The sequence below is a fragment of the Nuphar pumila genome, chromosome 2 (genome assembly GCF_984573655.1).
Source record: "Nuphar pumila chromosome 2, dmNupPumi1.hap1.1, whole genome shotgun sequence".
NCBI classification, from domain to species: Eukaryota; Viridiplantae; Streptophyta; class Magnoliopsida; order Nymphaeales; family Nymphaeaceae; genus Nuphar; species Nuphar pumila.
This window is the reverse complement of record NC_143250.1, coordinates 11,847,252-11,866,609: the sequence shown is the minus strand read 5'-3', so window position 1 is coordinate 11,866,609 and position 19,358 is coordinate 11,847,252. Positions and strand designations below refer to the sequence as shown.

At 36.7% G+C, this 19,358-nt stretch overlaps 1 protein-coding gene across 2 annotated transcripts; it reads left to right on the top strand.

Annotated features, from left to right (window-relative positions):
* Positions 1–761: 761 nt before the first annotated feature.
* Positions 762–11,217, top strand: LOC149844768 (uncharacterized). 2 transcript variants are annotated; one of them, XM_089997333.1, is made up of 4 exons: positions 762–2,783; positions 3,092–3,239; positions 3,539–3,745; positions 10,763–11,217. In XM_089997333.1, the coding sequence occupies exon 1, from the start codon at positions 792–794 to the stop codon at positions 2,493–2,495; it is 1,704 nt and encodes a 567-aa protein (XP_089853459.1). In that variant the 5' UTR covers positions 762–791; the 3' UTR covers positions 2,496–2,783; positions 3,092–3,239; positions 3,539–3,745; positions 10,763–11,217. The 2 variants fall into 2 exon arrangements, with proteins under 2 accessions (XP_089853459.1, XP_089853458.1); XM_089997332.1 differs by lacking the exon at positions 10,763–11,217 and adding an exon at positions 3,971–4,078.
* The last annotated feature ends 8,141 nt before the right edge of the window (positions 11,218–19,358 follow it).

The window sequence follows — 19,358 nt, the reverse complement described above, 5'->3', positions numbered from 1 at the left end:
AATTTTAATTGTATAATTAGTTAGTTAGTTAGTTTTTTTTTAAAAATTTTGAGAAATTATTTGATTTTCTTCTATTTTTCCAAGATTTTACCGAGAAAAATAAAATTTTTTGAAAATCTCACGAGAAATTAATAGTCATGAAATTGCTGTTTAAAATTTTTTTTTTGACAGAGAAAGCTGGCCCGTTTCCGCTGCCGCGCAAGATGAAGCTGAAAGTGGCCGCGCCGTTGCTGCACCTCGATGCTTCACGTTTCCATCCACGAACTATATCGATGCTTCACGTTTCCATCTTCCCTGCACCTCGATGCTTCACCGGAATGAAGCGTTGGGCCTCCGGAAGAAGCTCACCCCACTTTGCCCCATTTCTCCGCTGGTTCGTCAGCTACTCCTCCGCCCTCGAAGCCCTACATCTCCCTGAAGAACCCTCGCCCAAGAGGAAGCCCCAACACCACAGATTCCTCAAATTCCTGCAACTGGAGGTTCGCTTCTACGCTTCAAATGGCTTGCTGGCCGAAGCGCTCAAGGCCCTGAATTACATGAAAATGGTCGAGGGCAAGCCCGCCATCCACGACTACAATCATCTCCTCTACCACTATTTGAAATCCAGGACTGTTTCGTTGGATCAGGTATGTCTGATTCTCGACAAAATAAGGGAATCCGGATTCTTGCGCAACGCTTCAACGTATAACATACTCGTTAACGGCCTGGTTAGGCTAGGGCTTTACGGCGACGCTTTTTGCGTCATTCGTGATATGCGCAAACAGGGGTTCGTGCCTTCTTTCACATGCTTGATGGCGGTTTTGAGGAAATTTCTGGGCTTGTATGATTTGGTGGCTGCTGTTAGTGTGGTGGACATTATGTTGAACTTGGGGTACCTTCCAACCCCACCCAGTGTGAATCTTTTGATCGTTATGCTGACTCGGGACGGTTGTCTTCGCGAGGCGTTTTCGCTGTTCTGCGTGCTTTTGGAGAAGGGATTTTGCCCCAATGTGTATACTTATAATCCTCTCCTTGCGGGGTTCTGCAAATCTGGGATGAATTCTAATGCTCTGGCAATGTTTGGTTGTTTGCGGAAGAAGGGTTATGCGAATAACGCATGTACATACACGGTGTTGATACATGGGTTATGCAGAGCAGGATTGTGGGAGGAAGCTTATTCGGTTATGAATTATATGGTGTTTGACGGGCATCAGCCTAATGTGGTGAGCTACACGACGATGATTAAGTTTCTGTGTGATCGTGGGAAGATCGGAGAGGTGTTTGTGGTTTTGGATAAGATGGAATCGAACAGGTGTGAACCAGATTTGGTTACGTACAACATAATTATCCGCGAACTATGTCGTCAAGATATGATTCTGGATGCTTGCGAGTTGCTGCGAGTTATGGATGAGAAGAGGTGTCCTCTTGATGCGTATACTTTTAGCGCTTTAGCCGGAGGGCTTGTTGATGCTGGTCAATCTAGTCCCGCCATTAGACTGCTGCACCATGTTGCGGCGATGGGCGAGGTTTTCGACGTTGTCGTGTGGAATATTTACTTGCGTTGTTTGTGTCATGAAGGGCGACCACAGGAGGCTTTGTCCCTAGTGAGACGATTAGAGGAAAATGGTTTTCTCCCGACTGCTTGTACATATAATACACTACTTAACGGATTTTGCAAAAAGGGATGTATTCAGGAAGCATTTCAACTTTTCTGTCAGTTGGAACACATTGGTGACAGCATTGACATGGTTTCTTGCAATACAATGTTGTCTGCAGCGTGCAAGCAAAAGGACTTGTCATTGATTCGAAGAGTCTTGCATGTAATGGCAGTCAAAGGCTACAAACTTGATACCATAAGTTTTACTTGTTTGGTTCAGTACTTTAGCATGGCTGAAAATTATTCCGACTGCTTTAAGCTCTTGAAGTCCATGACTGGTCGGGGGCTTACTCCTAGTATCGTTACTTATAATGTGCTTCTTGATAGCCTTTGCAAAAAAGGTTTGGTTAGAAATGCTTATAAGTTCTTCATGAGCATCAAAGGTTTGGATGGCACATTTCCTGACATTGTGTCTTACAACATTCTTATCCATGCTGCTGTGAAGGAAAAACAAAATCTTTTAGTGGCAAAGCTTCTAAATGATATGTATGACACTGGTTTGATGCCAAATGTTGTTACATGTGGTTCCCTTATTTATGGCCTTTGTAAGGAGGGAAGTTTGTCTACTGCCCTGAAGCTCTACAACCAGATGAAAGAGAAGGATATAAATCCTACAATAGTTATATACAATACATTACTGGATGTCTTATTACAAAGAAGAAAATTTTGGCAGGCGTTCTTGCTATTAGTTGAGATGTCAATTCAAGGATGTGAGCCAGATGCAGTCTCTTTTATTATCCTGAATAAGATTATGATAAAAGGTGGTCAGAAGAGTCATCCTGATGCCATGAGAGCTTTATGGATGTTATTGAGCAGGATCTACAGGCCTGAGGCTCAATTTGTTGTGAGCGCCACTTGAGAGAGTCTTATCATATTGAACATGTGGCACAATATTGAAATGTGTTGCACATATTTTTTTAGTATACTGAGTCAGATTACGATAAAAGGTGGTCAAGGAACTACCCAGATGCCATGAGGCCTATATGACTGTTGTTGTGGAGCATAATTTGTTGTCATGAGACTCAATTTTTTTGGAGCATTAGTAATGAAGCCCTTTCATGTTGGTTTGTGTGGCCTAAATATGTTGGACACTGCTGTTGTTCAAGGCCACTTCTGGGCTTCTTGATTCCAGAGCTCCCTCGCCATGGTGATCTATGTTACTTTGATTTTCAGTTTCTAATTGATTTCATATAATAATTATGTTACTTTGCTACCACTGCCATTTTCATGAAGATAGATTTTAATTTTGCTAACATACATGAGAAATAGTGGATTATTAATATGCAAAAAGTAGCATTTGCACTTTTTTTTCTGTTACCAACCATGATATACCTGATCCATTCCTAATATCATAGACTCATAGTCGATCTTGTGTGAATTGGCTTCTTTTTAAAGTTGGGCTTTCCAGAGTTGTTACTAAAAACTTGTGTTTTCATTTCATTTTGTTACAAATAGATATGAAGGATAACCCCGATTGGAGTCCCAAGTGGAACTACCCAGCACCAAAGCTTTTGAGTGATTAAGTTGTGAGAGTTGACCCCAAATGAAAACTTCACAAAAAGGGGTTCTTTGATTTCTGTTGCCTCAAGCATATGGCTCACAGGTAATGCATCGAGTGATTGTTTTCCTTGCTATTTTTTTGTCATCCAACCTGCTATCCACTTTTGTTAGGATTGTAAGAAACTTCCTGCTCTCAAATCTATTACAAACAAAAACTTTTGTTGCTACCCCCCACCCCTTCACAAATATCTGTTGACTAATGGACTTCCAAGATAACAGGTAAACTGCTTGACATCCAGTAAAATCTAGATGATTATGTAGTCGCAGTATAAAGTGTAAGTGCATGCCAAATATTTTTGAAGGTCAATCAAAATAACCCCTTGAGTCATGTTACATTGACAGGCATGGGAAATTTATCATGCACCTTCTCCTCCTCCTCCAACTACTGCGACTACCATGACTACTGCCGAGATATTTGCTGTATGTATCAAGGGCCTTGCTAAGCCTGCAGTGTATTGCATATGCTGATTATGTCTATGAAGGCATCATTGAAGGCTTGAAGCTGAATTTAGAGATTCCCTTACCCACCCAACCTGAAGAAAACATTAGGTAAATCCATTTTGAATCACTTCGGTTTGCTTATTTAAAATTTTATTTTTTATAAGTTCCCTTTGCTATGTATTTCAGAAAAACACATTTCTTTTGCAGCTTTGAATTGCATTTTCTTGAATTATATGAACATGCAGCTAGGATGAAACAGTTATATGTATTACTGCTAGGAAGAAACAGCGATGAATGAAGTCTCACAGTTTTTTTATCCTTTTCTTTTTTCAGGATAAATATGCGCAAAACAAATTAGTTAGGCTGGTGTGTGTCTTTCTACAGAGTCTCATCAAAATACTCAAGGGTAATAAATGATTGGTTTCAACTGCCACACATGCCAAATTGAAGTGAACAGTAGCAGAAAATCATAAGTTCCCTTTGCTGTGTATTTCAGAAAAACACAAATTTCTTTTACACCTTTGGATTGCATTTTCTTGAATTATATGAACATGAAGCTAGGAATAAACAGTTATATGTTATACAGCTAGGAAGAAACAGCGATGAATTCTAATGCAGTGAATGATAGTCTCATTGAAGTTCAATCTTTCTACATTGAGTTTTTCAAGGATTATGGAAGCTGAAGTTATCTTCAGGTTACGTAAATCCTTGGAATGATCTGTTAATTAGTGTAGTAGACATCATGTCTTTTCACTTTCTTCTCCAACTGCATGCATCACAAACACTTGATAATAACTACAATAAGGCCCATGTACATATTTTCAAGAAAGTGTAAGAATAGGATTGCACAAGAGTTGCATTCTTGTATCCTTGTTAAAATCATGATTCATTGTTTATTGTTCAATGTCAATGTATATTACATTTTTTTCTTGTTATCTTTGTATATTTTTTCTCTTTTGTTTTGGTCATAAGCTATGTATACTTTATACATAACTTGTTCCCTTGTGTCGTAAGCTATGTACGCTTTGTAGTGTGCATCAATGTTTTAAAACCCGGTGACTCGTCACTCGGCTCGTCCTTGAGTGACTCAGTGACTTGGCCGGGTCATGTTAAGTTTATATTTTATATAAAATATATAAATATATATATGTATACCATGTATATTTTATAGTATGTTATCAATATATTATATATAATATGCATTATATGATATTTTTTATAATATTTTAATGTATAATTTTATTAATGCATGTTTAACTATATTTTAATATGTAATATACATAATATTTATATTATATTTCATATAATATATGCAATTATATATAAAATATATCATATATGTATGACTCTGTTGAGTCATGGGCAAACTCGACCGAGTCATGCTAAAACTCATCCGACTCGGCCGAGTTTTGTACATGGGTGAGTTGTACTGGATTTTGACCCAGTACTTAAATGATCCAGGCCGAGTCACCAGGTTGACCCGGTGAGTTTTCAAACTATGGTGTGCATAGCTCCTTGTGTCATGAGCTATGTACACTTTGGAGTGTGCATAGCTCCTTGTGTCATGAACTATGTACACTTTGTAGTGTGCATAGCTCCTTGTGTCGTAAGCTATGTACATTGCATGGTGTATAAGCCATAAGACAACTAGCCGTGAGGAATAGCTAACAACTAGCATAGTGGCAAAAGTTTAAAACAACAATTTCTCTTGAGATTTTCAACTTTCTAAATATTTCTTGAGTTTTTTTTCAGCAAAATCTCTAAAAGAATATAAAAAATCAAATAATTTTTCAAAAAATATAAAAACTAAAAAAAATAGACTAATTACATAATTTTTTTTTTATATTTACACGGAGAAACCTTCCTCAGGATCAAAGATCTAGCCGCGCTGGCTCTGCTTGCCATACGGTCGCTGTCTTGACAGCGTAAAACTTCGTGGGCTTACCCCGTGCTCTTAGGGAGTTTAAAATCTCACAACGAAAACTAAAATCTATTTTCATTCCACTAACCATATGTAGGAAGTATCAAACATATGTAAGAAGTATCAACTAAACCATCAACATCAATATGTAACAAGTATCAACTAAATTAACAAACTTCATATATGTAAGTATCAACTAAACCATTAAACATTAAGTATCAATAATCAAGTATACAACAACAACAACAACTACGCCTTCATCCCAAAACAATTGGGGTCAGCGATATGAACCAAAAAAGAAATTCATTTTGGGTCTTCCACATGAATCTTTTTCCTCCAATCATTTCTATCCAACGCCATGTCCTCGGTGAGGTTCAAAGCATTCATATCCTTTCCTATCATCTCCATCCAAGTCTTCCTAGGCCTACCCCGACCTCTTTTAACTAATATATTTTCCCATTTCTCCAACCTTCTAACTGGAGCATCATTAGGCCTTCGCCGAATATGTCCAAACCACCGTAAACCACCGTAAACCACCGTAAACAATAATCAAGTATCAAAAGAAAAAAAAATGATCACAAGTTCATAAGAAAGCAAACATTATAAAGTTTTAAGTTTATACAAAAGACCATGTGCTATTAGCTAAGAAATCAAAAGTGTTCATCAATTCCTTCGCCTTCAATGTTTTCATTCGCTTCATCATCATCTTCATTTCTTTCTTCAATTGAGCCATATGCAAATGCTTTAATGTCTTCATACACAATAGGGTGAAAATCTTTTGTTTCTTTTTCAACTGAAGTCTTTTGCATGTGCATGTTCATGTTCATGCACACATACACTAAATTAGTAAAAGTTGTTGGTTCAAGACGGTTCCTCTTTTTGCTATGTGTCACTTCAAATGCACTTGAATTTCTTTCACATGCAGATGTACTGCATGGTTGATTAAGTATTTTAATTGCTAAATTTTGCAAAATAGAGACATTTGCTCCACTCATTTTCCACCATATCCCTAATGAAAACAAAATCAAATAATGAGAAATTAAAAATATATTTTAAGGTAAAAAAATTTACAAAATGGAAATCAAAATTGAAACTTACATAGATGTGCAGTACGAAGAAGAGATATTGTAATCTCATTGAAAATCTTTGGATCTTTTAAATGATAATAAGTCAATTGTGAAGTAAAATCATTCTTTTCTTCTTTCTGAACCATCTTTTTCATCATTGCCTTTAATCATTCTATGATTTCATTGTCCATCTTCACAAGACCATTATAAAAAAGTTGTAGATTTAAATATTCAGCAACAACATATAAGTCACTTTTCAAGTTGACCACCCATCTATAATCAATGATGTCTCATATACTTATCTACTCTACCTTTATAAAAACTTATGATTACTTCTTTAACACAATTTATCATTGTTGTACTGTAACTTTGGGAGAAAATGATATGATACACACTCGTATCGTGATACGTGATACGAGTGTGTATCGTATCTGGATCGGGTGTATCGTATGATACAACCCTATATCATATGATTCAGGTTGTATTGTACAATACACCTTTGACGCACTTTAAAAAGGCTGGAAGTGTTATTTTTTCATTTTAGGTTTTAAAGACCTCTTGAGGGCCAACTCCTTCATTTGTGTAAAGGCCACTAGAGGGAAACCCACGCACCCTAGGAGCCGTGAGAGTGATTTGGGGATCGATCCGTGCACAAGGGAGATGAATTTTGCAATTTTCTCAAGAGTGCATTTTCACCCTTTTTCCACTCAAGGAAGAGTGTGTTTTCCACCCATTCATATTGTTAGGACTTAAGTTTGTTACGTGTGTGTAAACTTGTCGAATATTTGTATGCCTATATTTTTATTTGGTGGTTAATTGGTTATGTTTTATTTTAGATCTTTCGATGTCGTTTTCACATTTATGTCATTGAGATGATCCTGCATGGTGATACTACAGAAGCATGGATGGTGTACCGCGACCAGAGAGGTGGGCTGCATAGATTTAAGTAACATATTGCAGGTTTTTGTCAAAATCTATGTTCATATTATTCTCCATCTATTCCTGCAACTTTTTGTGCTAATTAACTAGAAAAACAATTGAAAGAAGAAGAATGTTGAAAAAATGCAAAGAAGAAATTTCAACCATTGTTCCAGATTTTGAAGATGATGACCCAACGCAGCAAGCTTGATTAATTTCACTTGCCAAAAAAGACAACAAATATGAAGAAGCAGTGGTGCAACAGTTGGATGCAACAATGAGAATTTTCTACCCTAATTCTTGGCCTATATGCCTTAAATAGTTTAGTTTTAGGATGTTTATAGTTTAGAGATGAAGATTGACATATAAGACAGTTGGTTAAATGTGATGTTTTTAGTTATCATGAACTCTCAGTAGTTTAGTTATGACTTATAACATTTTAATATGACTTGGATGCAAATTTAATATTGTTAAGACTTTAATTGTGTTTAAATTATGTAGTTGCCTTTTGTTTACATTATCAATTATCAGTTGCATGGTTTGTTTATTTATTCTTTTTATTTGTCAATTGCGTATTTTATGTCTATTGTTGTTAATTTGTTTGCATACATGATTTTATTTATAGTATATTGTTCATTTATATTGTTAGTTGCATTGTATTTGTAACTATTGTTTATTCAATTGTTCATTTATTCTTAATTTGTTTAAGCAGGTTATTTAATATAGTTGCCTTATAGTGTTCGACGACATATTTTGTTTTGTCTATTGCTTATTATTGATTGATTTTATGTTGTATACATGTTTGTTATTAATTTTAGCAGTTTATTAACTTTGTTTACATATTTTGTATTTTTATTTATTTTTTAATTGGGGTACCGACTAGTTCGCCTAGGCTTCACCTAGCGCCTTTGACAACTAAGGTATTTTATGCAATTCATCATTGTTTCATGTGTTATGATGTTTTTTAGATTTTTTGCTAAATTTTTTTATTTTTCTTGATTTTTTAGACTTTTTAATTTTCTCTCGACTGATACGGGTAATGATATGATACTTACAACCTTGCAATTTGTGCCTTCATACAAGTAACCTATGGTAGAACCATCTCTATTTACCATCCTCAAAAGTTTTACAAGTGGTTCTATTTTTGCTACTATTTCTCTTCCATTTTCACCAAACCCCTTTCCTTGTATGATATCAGTCACCTCTTGTCCTTCTTCTTTCGTAACCTTTTCTAAATTTCTCCATTTTAAAGAAGCACCAAAAAACCTAACTTATTTTTCATTTTCAATATAGAATGTAAACATAAAAATTTAGTAGCAAAACAAGTAGCCCCAAACCTTTGTATCTCTCTATCCATTGTATGATTTTTCATAAAATGTAAAATTGTGATTTGTACATAAAATTTGCAATCCTTTTTGCATCCAATAATGTATGGGCTAATTTCAGCAATCTATCACAACATTCAAGCATTAGATCAATATAGTGTGCAACACAAGATGATGTAAAAATATGAGGGTATCTTACCTAGACTACAACCCATGCTTTCACGTAATTTGACTCATTATCTAATACAAACTAAACCGCTTTGTTTGATCCATTTTTTTTAATAGTATATGATATATACTCCTCAATATATTCAGCAGTTTTTGGCCTTTTAGCGTATTTAGATTTCAAAAAGACTATGCCTTTAGGGCATGAAGCCAAAATATTTATGTGTGGCCGATTTTTCTTGTCAATCCATATATCAGACATTAAAGCGCATCCTAATATAGACCAAGACTTTTTCATCTCATCAACAAATTTGACAACTTTCCCTTTTAAGTCTTGAGCTCATTTGGACACTTATATTAGTGTCAATTTGGATACAGGAAAAAAAAAACCAGCCTTAGAACTTTGGATACACTGCCTTTGATGTCTCAAAAATCAGGTTACGGGTATAAGTCAGAGTGAGTTTGGGTGATGTAATGTTTCTTATTATTTTTCTGCAGTAGGGTCCGTTGAATATGAGGCCTTCAAGAGATAGACCTATTCGCGACACCTATGTGGGAAATCACCTGAAGTCCTGCCAGAGACCGTGGAGCATGCAAAACACATGCTTGCAATAGACCCGACATTGTTTCTTTGCCAGTTAGGCAATTTAATATGCGTGGGGACAAATAGCCTTATTGAGAGACAATGGTTAATAACCGCACTCATTAGTAGCCTTCGAGAGAGGTTTGGCTACACGGATTTTGGTTTTAGACAATCAGTGTGTCCTATATTGGTACCGTATTGTCTATGTACTAGGTGAGCAAAGTTTTTCTAATGCTCGTAAAGGTAACTAACATGGGTGCATTATATTAAGGCCAAATCTCTAGTATAACTTTCAATATGGTCCTAAATAGTATAATAGTAAATACGGATATATTGCGTAAAAGTTGTGATTTGCTAAATAAGTTTTTTGTAAATCTTGTTTTTGGGATATGCTTGTAATTATTATGTTTGTTAAATTTTGTCTTTGGCATCCTTAAAATCTCTACAACTTTTAGAGTTTTATTTTAATTCAAAATATTACCTAACGAGGGATGACCTTATCAATTAAGAAAGTGTGGTTAGGAGGTTGACATCAATTGAGACTCTTTTTTCTTAATAGGAGACTGAAGTCTCCATACTCTATAAATAGAGGGTCTCACCCTAGGGAGGAGCAACGGAGAAATCCTTTTGGGTAGCCTTGTGCCATGTAGCCAAGAGGAAAACCTAGGTCTACTCCATTCAGTGTACTCGTAAACCTTGGGTGTACATAAAAACTTGAGCCCGATTATATTTTGATGATAGTTTAAGTTAAAGTAAGTTGATCTAACCTTCAGTCTTAATTTTTTTTTTCTATTTCAATCAGCATGGTTTTGGGTGTCTTTCGCTGGTGAAAGATATGCTTTCTTTTCTCTTCTTTCTTGATGCTATTATTAATTTATGTATATTATTTATTCAAATTCGTGCTTGGATCCTATACATATATTTGGGTCGAATCATACCTGAAATCGGATAGCACTTGATATAGTCAACTTGCGTAAGCCATACCTTTGCAACCGTATATCAGAAATCAGTGATTTTTGATGCAATGAAAATCGTATTCAACTATCTAAATTATGTCTTTTTAAGCCAAAAGCAAATTCCTGTGTCATGTTCGAAATTGCATATCAAACGGTTTCTGTTTTGACAGATTCAGTTGCTTATTTACAGAGGAGAAAGACGGAGCAAATGGTGAACTTACAAGACTAAAAATCTCAAAATTCCTAGGAGCATTTTTGACATTTACACCATGATAAGATTTTATCAATGAAATCTAGCAAAATGGGTTACGTGTACTTTTTCCTGTTATTGTTCAAGTGTGCAGTATTTGTTCACTTTTTGGCTGTCCTATAAGACAAACAACCTATGAGAGCAGATCAGGTTCAAGAGCCCTTTAGCAGATTCAGTTCAAGGTATCTTGGCCACTCTCCACCATCACAGTGAACATCAGCCAAGCAGCCATTGGTACGGGCCATCCAAAGCTGTGTGCCCAGTGGTCCCACCGTGCTGTTCAGGCGGAGCATGATGTATTTCAAGATCAAGTGGTCCATCCCAGAAGGTGGGGTTCATATCATGGAGCCTTGGATGCTCTTCTATTGTGGGGAGGCACATCACCCAAGGTCCAAGATGTTCTCTACCTAATCTACTTGTACCAAAATGAAGTATTTCTGATATTATGTCATTAATCTTATTTAAAACCATGATATTTCAAGAATTTGATCTTGTGTGGTTTTTTCTTTTTCATTTATTGCACGGAGAAACTGCACCCGAGATTGGAGACCTGGCTGCACTGGTCTTTAGGCTGCCATAGATATGGTCCTGTCTCGAGGCGCTGATCTTCTTGTTCTCCACTCTACCTGCGCCCGAACACCAATCTCTAGTTCGTTAATTTCTTGTCAGCATTGTTTTATAGTTCTTGGTCCTCATAAAAAAAATGTGTTAACAGTTGGGCCAACCGCTTAATAGATTGTTTTGAAAGTGAATAGCCAAGACCTGTGTATTTGGACTTCTGTAAGGCTGTATGAACCATGTATGAAAAGTACGCCCCACAAAGAAGTAATTTTCGATTTACTAGCGAGTATCAACTGCATATAATACAATAAATGGTGATTCTCTCCCAGAGGATGCAGAGTAGGAGGGGGCAGCCCTTGGCATTGCAAGGGCGGCCCCATCTGAGAGAGGATCTAGAACAACCAGTGCTAGAAGCTCAAGGCAATCTGTGCCAGTCTCAGAAGTTGAAGCAAGAGCCAACCACCTCATGGGCAGACATTGTTGGAAGGAAAGAGGCATTGGCGAGACAAAATGGTGGCAGTGAGACCAACCACCTCGTCGGAGCGCCCTAAAGTCATCATCCCAGCAAGAAGGTACCCCCAACTCATGAAACCTATGAAATGGACCATTCTTGCTGGCTGCCCAGGGGATATCGATCCCAAAAGTTTAGAATATAGCTTCATGTTCGAAGCTTTGCAGGGGCAATGGCCAAGGATGGAGGGTTTGTTGTTTTCCATCCTCAAGGATGGGCTCTTTCTGATTTCGGTGTCCAGTGAAGAGCACATGAACCTCATCACTCAGAAGGGCAAATGTATGGTTGCAGGAAGGAGCTTGGTCACCAACCATTGGTTTCTAGGCAAGCCCGTTTAAGGGTACACCTAACCGAAGTAGAAACTAATTCTAGTTCAAATGTGTGGAACGCAGATTCTGAGGATACCCCACCTGGCTTCACCTTCCAATCAAGTGGGCTCCCACCAGAAGTGAGCACATGCAACAAAGAGAAGCCCCCGATAGGCGACCTCAACCCAAACCAATGGCCTTCAAAACGGGGTGGGCAAGAAAACGCTAAAAGGAGAAGGAAGTCAATTGGGAAGTTGCATCACAATGGAGGAGCATCTAGGCAGGCTATTCTGCAAGATTTCAATCACTTGGCAGAAGAGCTAGGGAGGGCTTCAATCCTCTAAGAAACACAAGATGGATAAAAATGAGCCCTCATCAACCATATCAGAGGAGCTAGAAGTGGAGAATATGAAAGAGGATGGGGGCAACCATGGCCCCAAATAAAACTGAACCCACCCAAACCTCCATCCATGAAGATAATGTCTTTGGTATGATAGGGGTTTGGGCGAGGGTGGGTACGAAGGCAGTTCAATTCTACCCTTCAGCATGAACGGGTGGATGTTGCTTTCTTTCTACAGACAAATTTACAGTAGAAAAGTTTTCGCTGATACAAAATTTCTCCCCAGGATTTCATACATATTTTGTATAAATCAATGAAAAATGACCTTACCTAATGGGAAAATGAGACATTTTTTGAGATGCCCTACAATTTCCGAAATTCACCTAATGTCCAAATTCACAAATGCCTGACCTTTTTATCCTTCGCACGAGTGAACCTCCTGAGGTTTACACGATATATAGGTACGCTGTTTCGATCTCGCAACCTCTCACTAAAAAGTATATTTGCACGGTGATTTCGCAAACCTCACAAAGTTCGCATAACCAAATTTGTGAACCTCTTGTAACTAAAATCTGGGTATCTTCACAAATACCATACGAAATTAGAATATATATAGAAGACATTCAAGAGCCATCGTATTATTTTTTCTTTAAGTAACTGATCCTCAAGGAGGTCCACATATGTGTGGCAACATTTACATATTAATGTTTGCGAATGTTCTTGACTTTTGCACTATGGCCGATCTTTGCAAATAAGGTACTACCTTCACATATATAGTATGACATTTGTGAGCTGCCATGCAAATCTCCTTTAAGCAAATGATCCTCATGGAGGTTCGCAAATGTAGAGACATTCACATATAATTTTTGTGAATGTCCCTGACCTTCGCATTTTGTCATTATAAATTTGCGTTGCATATGTGAAAGATCTGACTCATTTACGGAGTTTTCAAATATTTACAATTTTGAAAAATGACTTGCTTATGAATTTTTGTAGTTTTTGTGAATGTCCATATGGGTATTAAATGCGATGATCATCAATATAAAAGTGATGATTCACATTTCAAAGCTATTTTCACATAAATTAAGTTTTTTTGTGGTCCCCAATGTTCTTCTATTGACAAAATTTTTTGACGATTTTAAGGCAAATGTTTTCAACGATTCATCAGTGGCACTTCATCAGTGACTTTTTTTAGAATCATCGGTGATGCGTTTTTTCTGTATGTACATCTTTAACTGTTGAATCAATTATTTTTTGAAACAATGACATAAACTAGTAAATAACTGAAACATTGACATGAGTCAATTATTTTGTATAAGAATTGCATGATTTTTAAGTTATCGTTGTATGTTCTATAGTGTATTTTATTTTTTCTTTATTTAAATCATTTGCTAGTGAGTATTTGTTTGTCGCTTTGTTTCCTTAACGATTGATATGACTTTATCATTGAATTTGGTTGTTTATGTGTTGTGTATCTTGTATTATAAACATGAGTAGGAAACATTTGCATTAGTTTTAATTTTTTTTTGCATTTTATGTAGCCTATTATATTTGTTTTTTGTAATATTTTTTTAATTGCCTATTCTATGTCTCTCTTGCCTACTTTTTTTACATTTATCTCCCATTTTGTTATTTTAGAAATTTTTAAATTTATTTATTATAAAATAACAATTGAAGAAACTGTCTTAGAGGGCCCTATACCCACACTATATGCTATTATTGAAACACAACAGGAAAATTCAAAGAAGAAAAAATATGCATTGGGTAATACTTCCTACTATAAAGTACATAATAGGCTTGACAAGTGGGTAGAGAGACCTTGCTTTATGGCCAAAAACTTGGGTGTCTGATATTTTTTACAAAAAATGCAACCTCAGTAACTTGAAACCCATAAATCTGTGCTCAAACACGCAGCAATTAACACCTTCAATGTGACCCAAATCTACACTTGAAGTTGAAAAAAGGTCGAGGAGTTTGTCACCACATTCATGCCTTCCATCCCATAAGCATCTAAGGAGGATGAGGGAAACTCATTGTGTGAAGAAGTCTGTACCATTGGCTCAGTCTGATGTTGTTGCTAACCTCAATGCCTGATTAGAAAAAAGCTGAAGATGTGACCACCTGCAGTGGTAGTGACGAGATGAAGATGAAGAATAGTGAATAGAGAGAAAGAAACCTGTAAAGGGCATAAGAGGTACCTCAAAAAGGAAAGAATGTGAAGCTTGAGGTTGAGGTAATGGTGGAGAATAGAGAAGTTGGAGATGATGAAGTGAAGATTGATGTCAAGGGTCCTCAGGAAGTGAAGAAGAGTGATGGTCCTTTGGTTAGATCAGATGCTTAGTCAAAGGTTGAGGCTAGGTTAAAGAGTGCACAAGAGAATATTGAGGGACATCATTTGGAAGGATCAGAGAAGAATCCTTAGAAATATGAGGTGAAGGTTCCAGATAATAAAATGGTAGATCAACCATTAGAGGAGGAGCAAATGTATGCTATGAGGAAGAAGTCATAGTGACAAACAATGTCCAGTACTAATGGATAAGTTTTTTTTCATTTGTTATTTTATGTGTGTGTGTGGCCGCGAACGCAAATTTTTTGGAAATTACATAGATGCCATCACCAAAGAATGGAACCCACCCTTTCTCGTGAATTGCTTTTGCTTTTAGACCTTTTCATAAGAAAGTAAACATCATGTGGATGTGAAATCTAGGGTCAGGATCGGAGGAGTACGGCGAGCATGTTTGCCAATGTACAATGCTTGGGAGAGATGAGGATTGGAGAAGAAGCATATACTCAAAGTGGCAGCTGACAAAAGAATGGTATCAGAAAGGAGTGATGGGCCTGCAGAGGTGAGAAGGCATGTCCTCTACGGCTACTTCAGCCAAAAGAGTGGCCTCCTGCTCTACATTGAGGACTCCCATCTGACCAGAGTTGAGTCAGCCACAAGAGATGTTGTCTATTGGGATACCATGATTGCAACCACATTGAGGACTATAGGGATGTGGATGGTGTCCTTATTGTTCACTCTAGGTCTGTTGCCACAGTGTTTAGGTTTGGTGAGGCATCCTTGAAGCACAGCAGGATAAGGCTGGAAGAGAGGTGGAGGATTGAGGATGTCTTCAGTGTCCCTGGCCTCTCCACTGACACCTTCCTTCCCCTTGCTGGCATTGGGTCCCACACTTCCCATGTTTGATTATTATTTTTTTAATATGTTTCACTTTGCAATTTGTAAATATGATGATGATGATGATTGCACCATCATCATCACTTTCTTCTTTCATGTGGTTATGTTGTAGAGAAGAATCACTTCAAAATCATTCTTTAGTTCAACACAAAAGGGGAGGGTTGAGTTTCGAGTTTCACGCAATTGACCAGTCTCAAACTGACTTCAGTTGATGAAGTTGTTGTTTATTTTATCGTGCTCAGACTAATGTGGGCATTGAAAACTAGTAGGAGTGGGATTGTCAATGGGTATGGTTTATATCAGATACCTGACCTGACCCAAACCTGAATAGTTATGAGTAGGGGTGTCAATGGGTTCGATTTGGTTTGGACCCAGGTGGAACCAGACTTGGACCCAGTTTTCAGTTATGGTATCGGGTCTGGACCTAGGTTTAATCGGGTCTATTATAAGAAAAATCATACCCAGACCCAATAAGGACTACATGAACCAGACTCGGACCATACCCTGTAAAACTATATATTTTTATCATTTTTACATTGAAAAATTGCAGGTCTTAATCGGAACTCAGGTCGGGTATAAAATTTCACAAACTATACTGATCGAGGTCCATGTATTAATTGGACCTTCAGGTTCAGACCTGGGTCTTATTATTTATCACCATACCCAGACCCTATAGGGTTCGGTTCGGTTTGGGTCCGGGTAAACCCAACCCGTTGATGCCCCTAGTTACGAGCATGAAATTTTTTTACCCCAATATTATTCAGGTCCACCCGAATCTGACCTAACATGTAGAGTGGGTTTGGGATGTAATTTTTTCTCGGTTGTTCGATCTGACCAGGCTGACCCAAATATATATATATATATATATATATATATATATATATATATATATATATATATATATATATATATATATATATATATATATATATATATATTTGTAATGAAAATATGCATTTTTAATACCATTTAAATTATATGTGTTGCGTTTGAGATGCATTTTCTTAACATGATGTAATCTGGGTCGGATACCCGAACCCAACTGATTGTTATTTGGCCAGGTTTGGGTAAAAACCCTGATCCGACACAAACCCAACCCATTAACAGTTGTAAGCAGGAGTGTGGAAAATTTTCCTGATATTTTAGATATTTTGTGTTTTCTTGAGAAAATATATCATCATGTAAAATATATAAAAATCGACAAAAGATATATAAAGGTATAAAAGAATGCAGATAACATAAAAATCCAAAAAAATAGTTTTATCACATTAACAGAAGGCAATATTTTCGAAATAAGTAATATTTTGAATATATGATTTTTCGGAATTATATCTGATTTCAAAATTCTCATAACAAAGTCACGATATTTTTGACATAAGTAATCGGTACTAAACTTGATCGTGGTCTCAGCCATCGAGCTGGCTAGAGTCTTGGGCATAGTGACAAATGTTTAAAACGGGAAAAATGGGGTCATCCTTTTTCCCATGATAAATTGGACTTTTCTCACATTTTTTGAAAAAATATAGACAAAAAATGAATTAAAAAAAACAAAAACCAACTTAAAAAATAAAAATAAAAATTACAAAAAAAAAATTACTGATAACATTTCATATTGTCTGCATACTAGCAGCTGGACATTTTTTCTTGCCTTTTTTATGTTTTTTTTTATTAAAAAAATGCTGATATTTGTCATTTCGGCCATGGGCCAGGTTCTGGCAAAATTATATTGGGCCAGATTTCTTCATGTAAATATCAAAAAGAAAAAACTACAATAAAATTTTACAATATGAAAAACATAAAAAGCATTTCTTGTGTTTCTCATATTACTTTTCCAAAAAATTATGTGTATTCAGGGGTTAGATATTCCTGCGTGGCATACTAAGGTATCACGGGAGAATGCAAACAGCATGAAGACCCATGCAAATTGCTTGGCTGAATATGAAACATGTTTGTCTCTCCCTTTTAGTTTATGACTGGACATCATATGAGAAGTTAAAAGATCAGGTGCAATATGATGGTACACATATTTGTCCATTAAGCACCTGATCACCCTCCATCTTGGGACATGGCCTGTCAGTTATGGGGCCCAAGGCTTGATGGAGGGCGATCAGGTGCTTAACGCACAAATTTTGTGCCATGTAATTGCACCCGATCAGGTGCTTAATGTACAATGAACAATAGACGCTCGTATTCACTGATATCGATATATACATAAAATATAATCTTGCACAATGTACGTCATACCTTTATATTTTTATATTAATGTACGATATTTCATATGACAATGGCAAAAATAGTAATGATCTCCAACATAACATTGATATATACACATTATATTCGAGTCATGTGTACATGTTGTCCTTCAAAAATTATGCTGCATTATTATATGATTCGAATTGCCTTTGCGCTTATTTATGATTGAAAATTAATATCTTGGGGGTACGCATCTCTTGCTCTAAGGGGAATTACTCGTAGGCAAGGGGAGTCAATAGTATCAACAGAAGCTAATAGGAAACTATCCTCAGTAGGAAAGGGAAATTACTTGCAGAGTTTTATGTTGTAGACACTGAAACATGGCCACAATGATCAACGTTGCACCTCTTGGCAGTTTCTCTCTATTATTATAAAAAAATAAATATCCCAACTTTCTAAAGTTGCAAAGTAGCTAGGAACTAGTTTTTTTTTAACAATGAAAGCTGGGGTTAGGCGGACCACTACCTGTTTATTAGAATTCACATACATACAAAATTAGAAACCTTGGACCATTGGCAGTCTTTACCAGAAGATGCCAAGATCGCTAGAGTTCTTGCTAAACCATTAGAGACCTTGGGAACAAACAGAACAATAAATCTGTCAAACTGATATAGAGATTTAATTAGGTTCGCCATGGATCCATTAAATGTTCCTGTTGGGTTACCCTCCTTTGTGGGGCCCATCCACTGCTCTATATAGCTTTTTGACTGACTGTCAATTAATGACAGGCATTGGTACAACAAAAACTGTTCCTATTCCCCCCTTTTTCTTAAATGCTATTGCTTTCATCTTTTAAATAAGGAGAATGGACTGCGTGCGATAATAGCCTTTGTTAGAAAAGCAGCAGCGTGCATTTCCTTTTCAGCAGTCTTGTGCGTTTTCAGCAAAGCGATCAGCTGCTGTGTGCGGTAACAACTATTGTGAGCAAAAAGGCAGCAAGAGTGTTTTTCTGCAGCAGTGCAGTGTGTACTTGTCAGTACCTTCTTCACTTTCTTTGGGTTGCTTAGGTTGGTGTGTTCTTCAGAACATTCGGTGAGGTATTTCCTCTTGTTTTTCTCTACATTTTTGTGTGTTTGTAAGGCTTATGCTTTTTGGTATTTGTAATCTTTTGGTTGATAATAGTGGAAGGAACTGACCTTACGGTCACCGTGAACGTACTTCAGTTTGAGAGAATCACGTAAATCTTGTGTGCCTTTTTATTTTCTGTTGTCATATTTATATTGCTTCTTTTGATTTACACTTGGAGAAAGGCATTTTTCTCAACATTAGGTATCAAAGCTGGGCTAATCCAGTTTCGATTTGTTGTATTTTGTGTGTAAAAATTATGAAAAGCAACGTTTGGCGTATAATTAGTTTGAATTACACAAATTGGATGACTTGAA

Excerpts from the sequence above, each read along its gene's own strand:
- LOC149844768 (XM_089997333.1), top strand. The coding sequence starts at position 792 with ATGGCGGTTTTGAGGAAATTTCTGGGCTTGTATGATTTGGTGGCTGCT.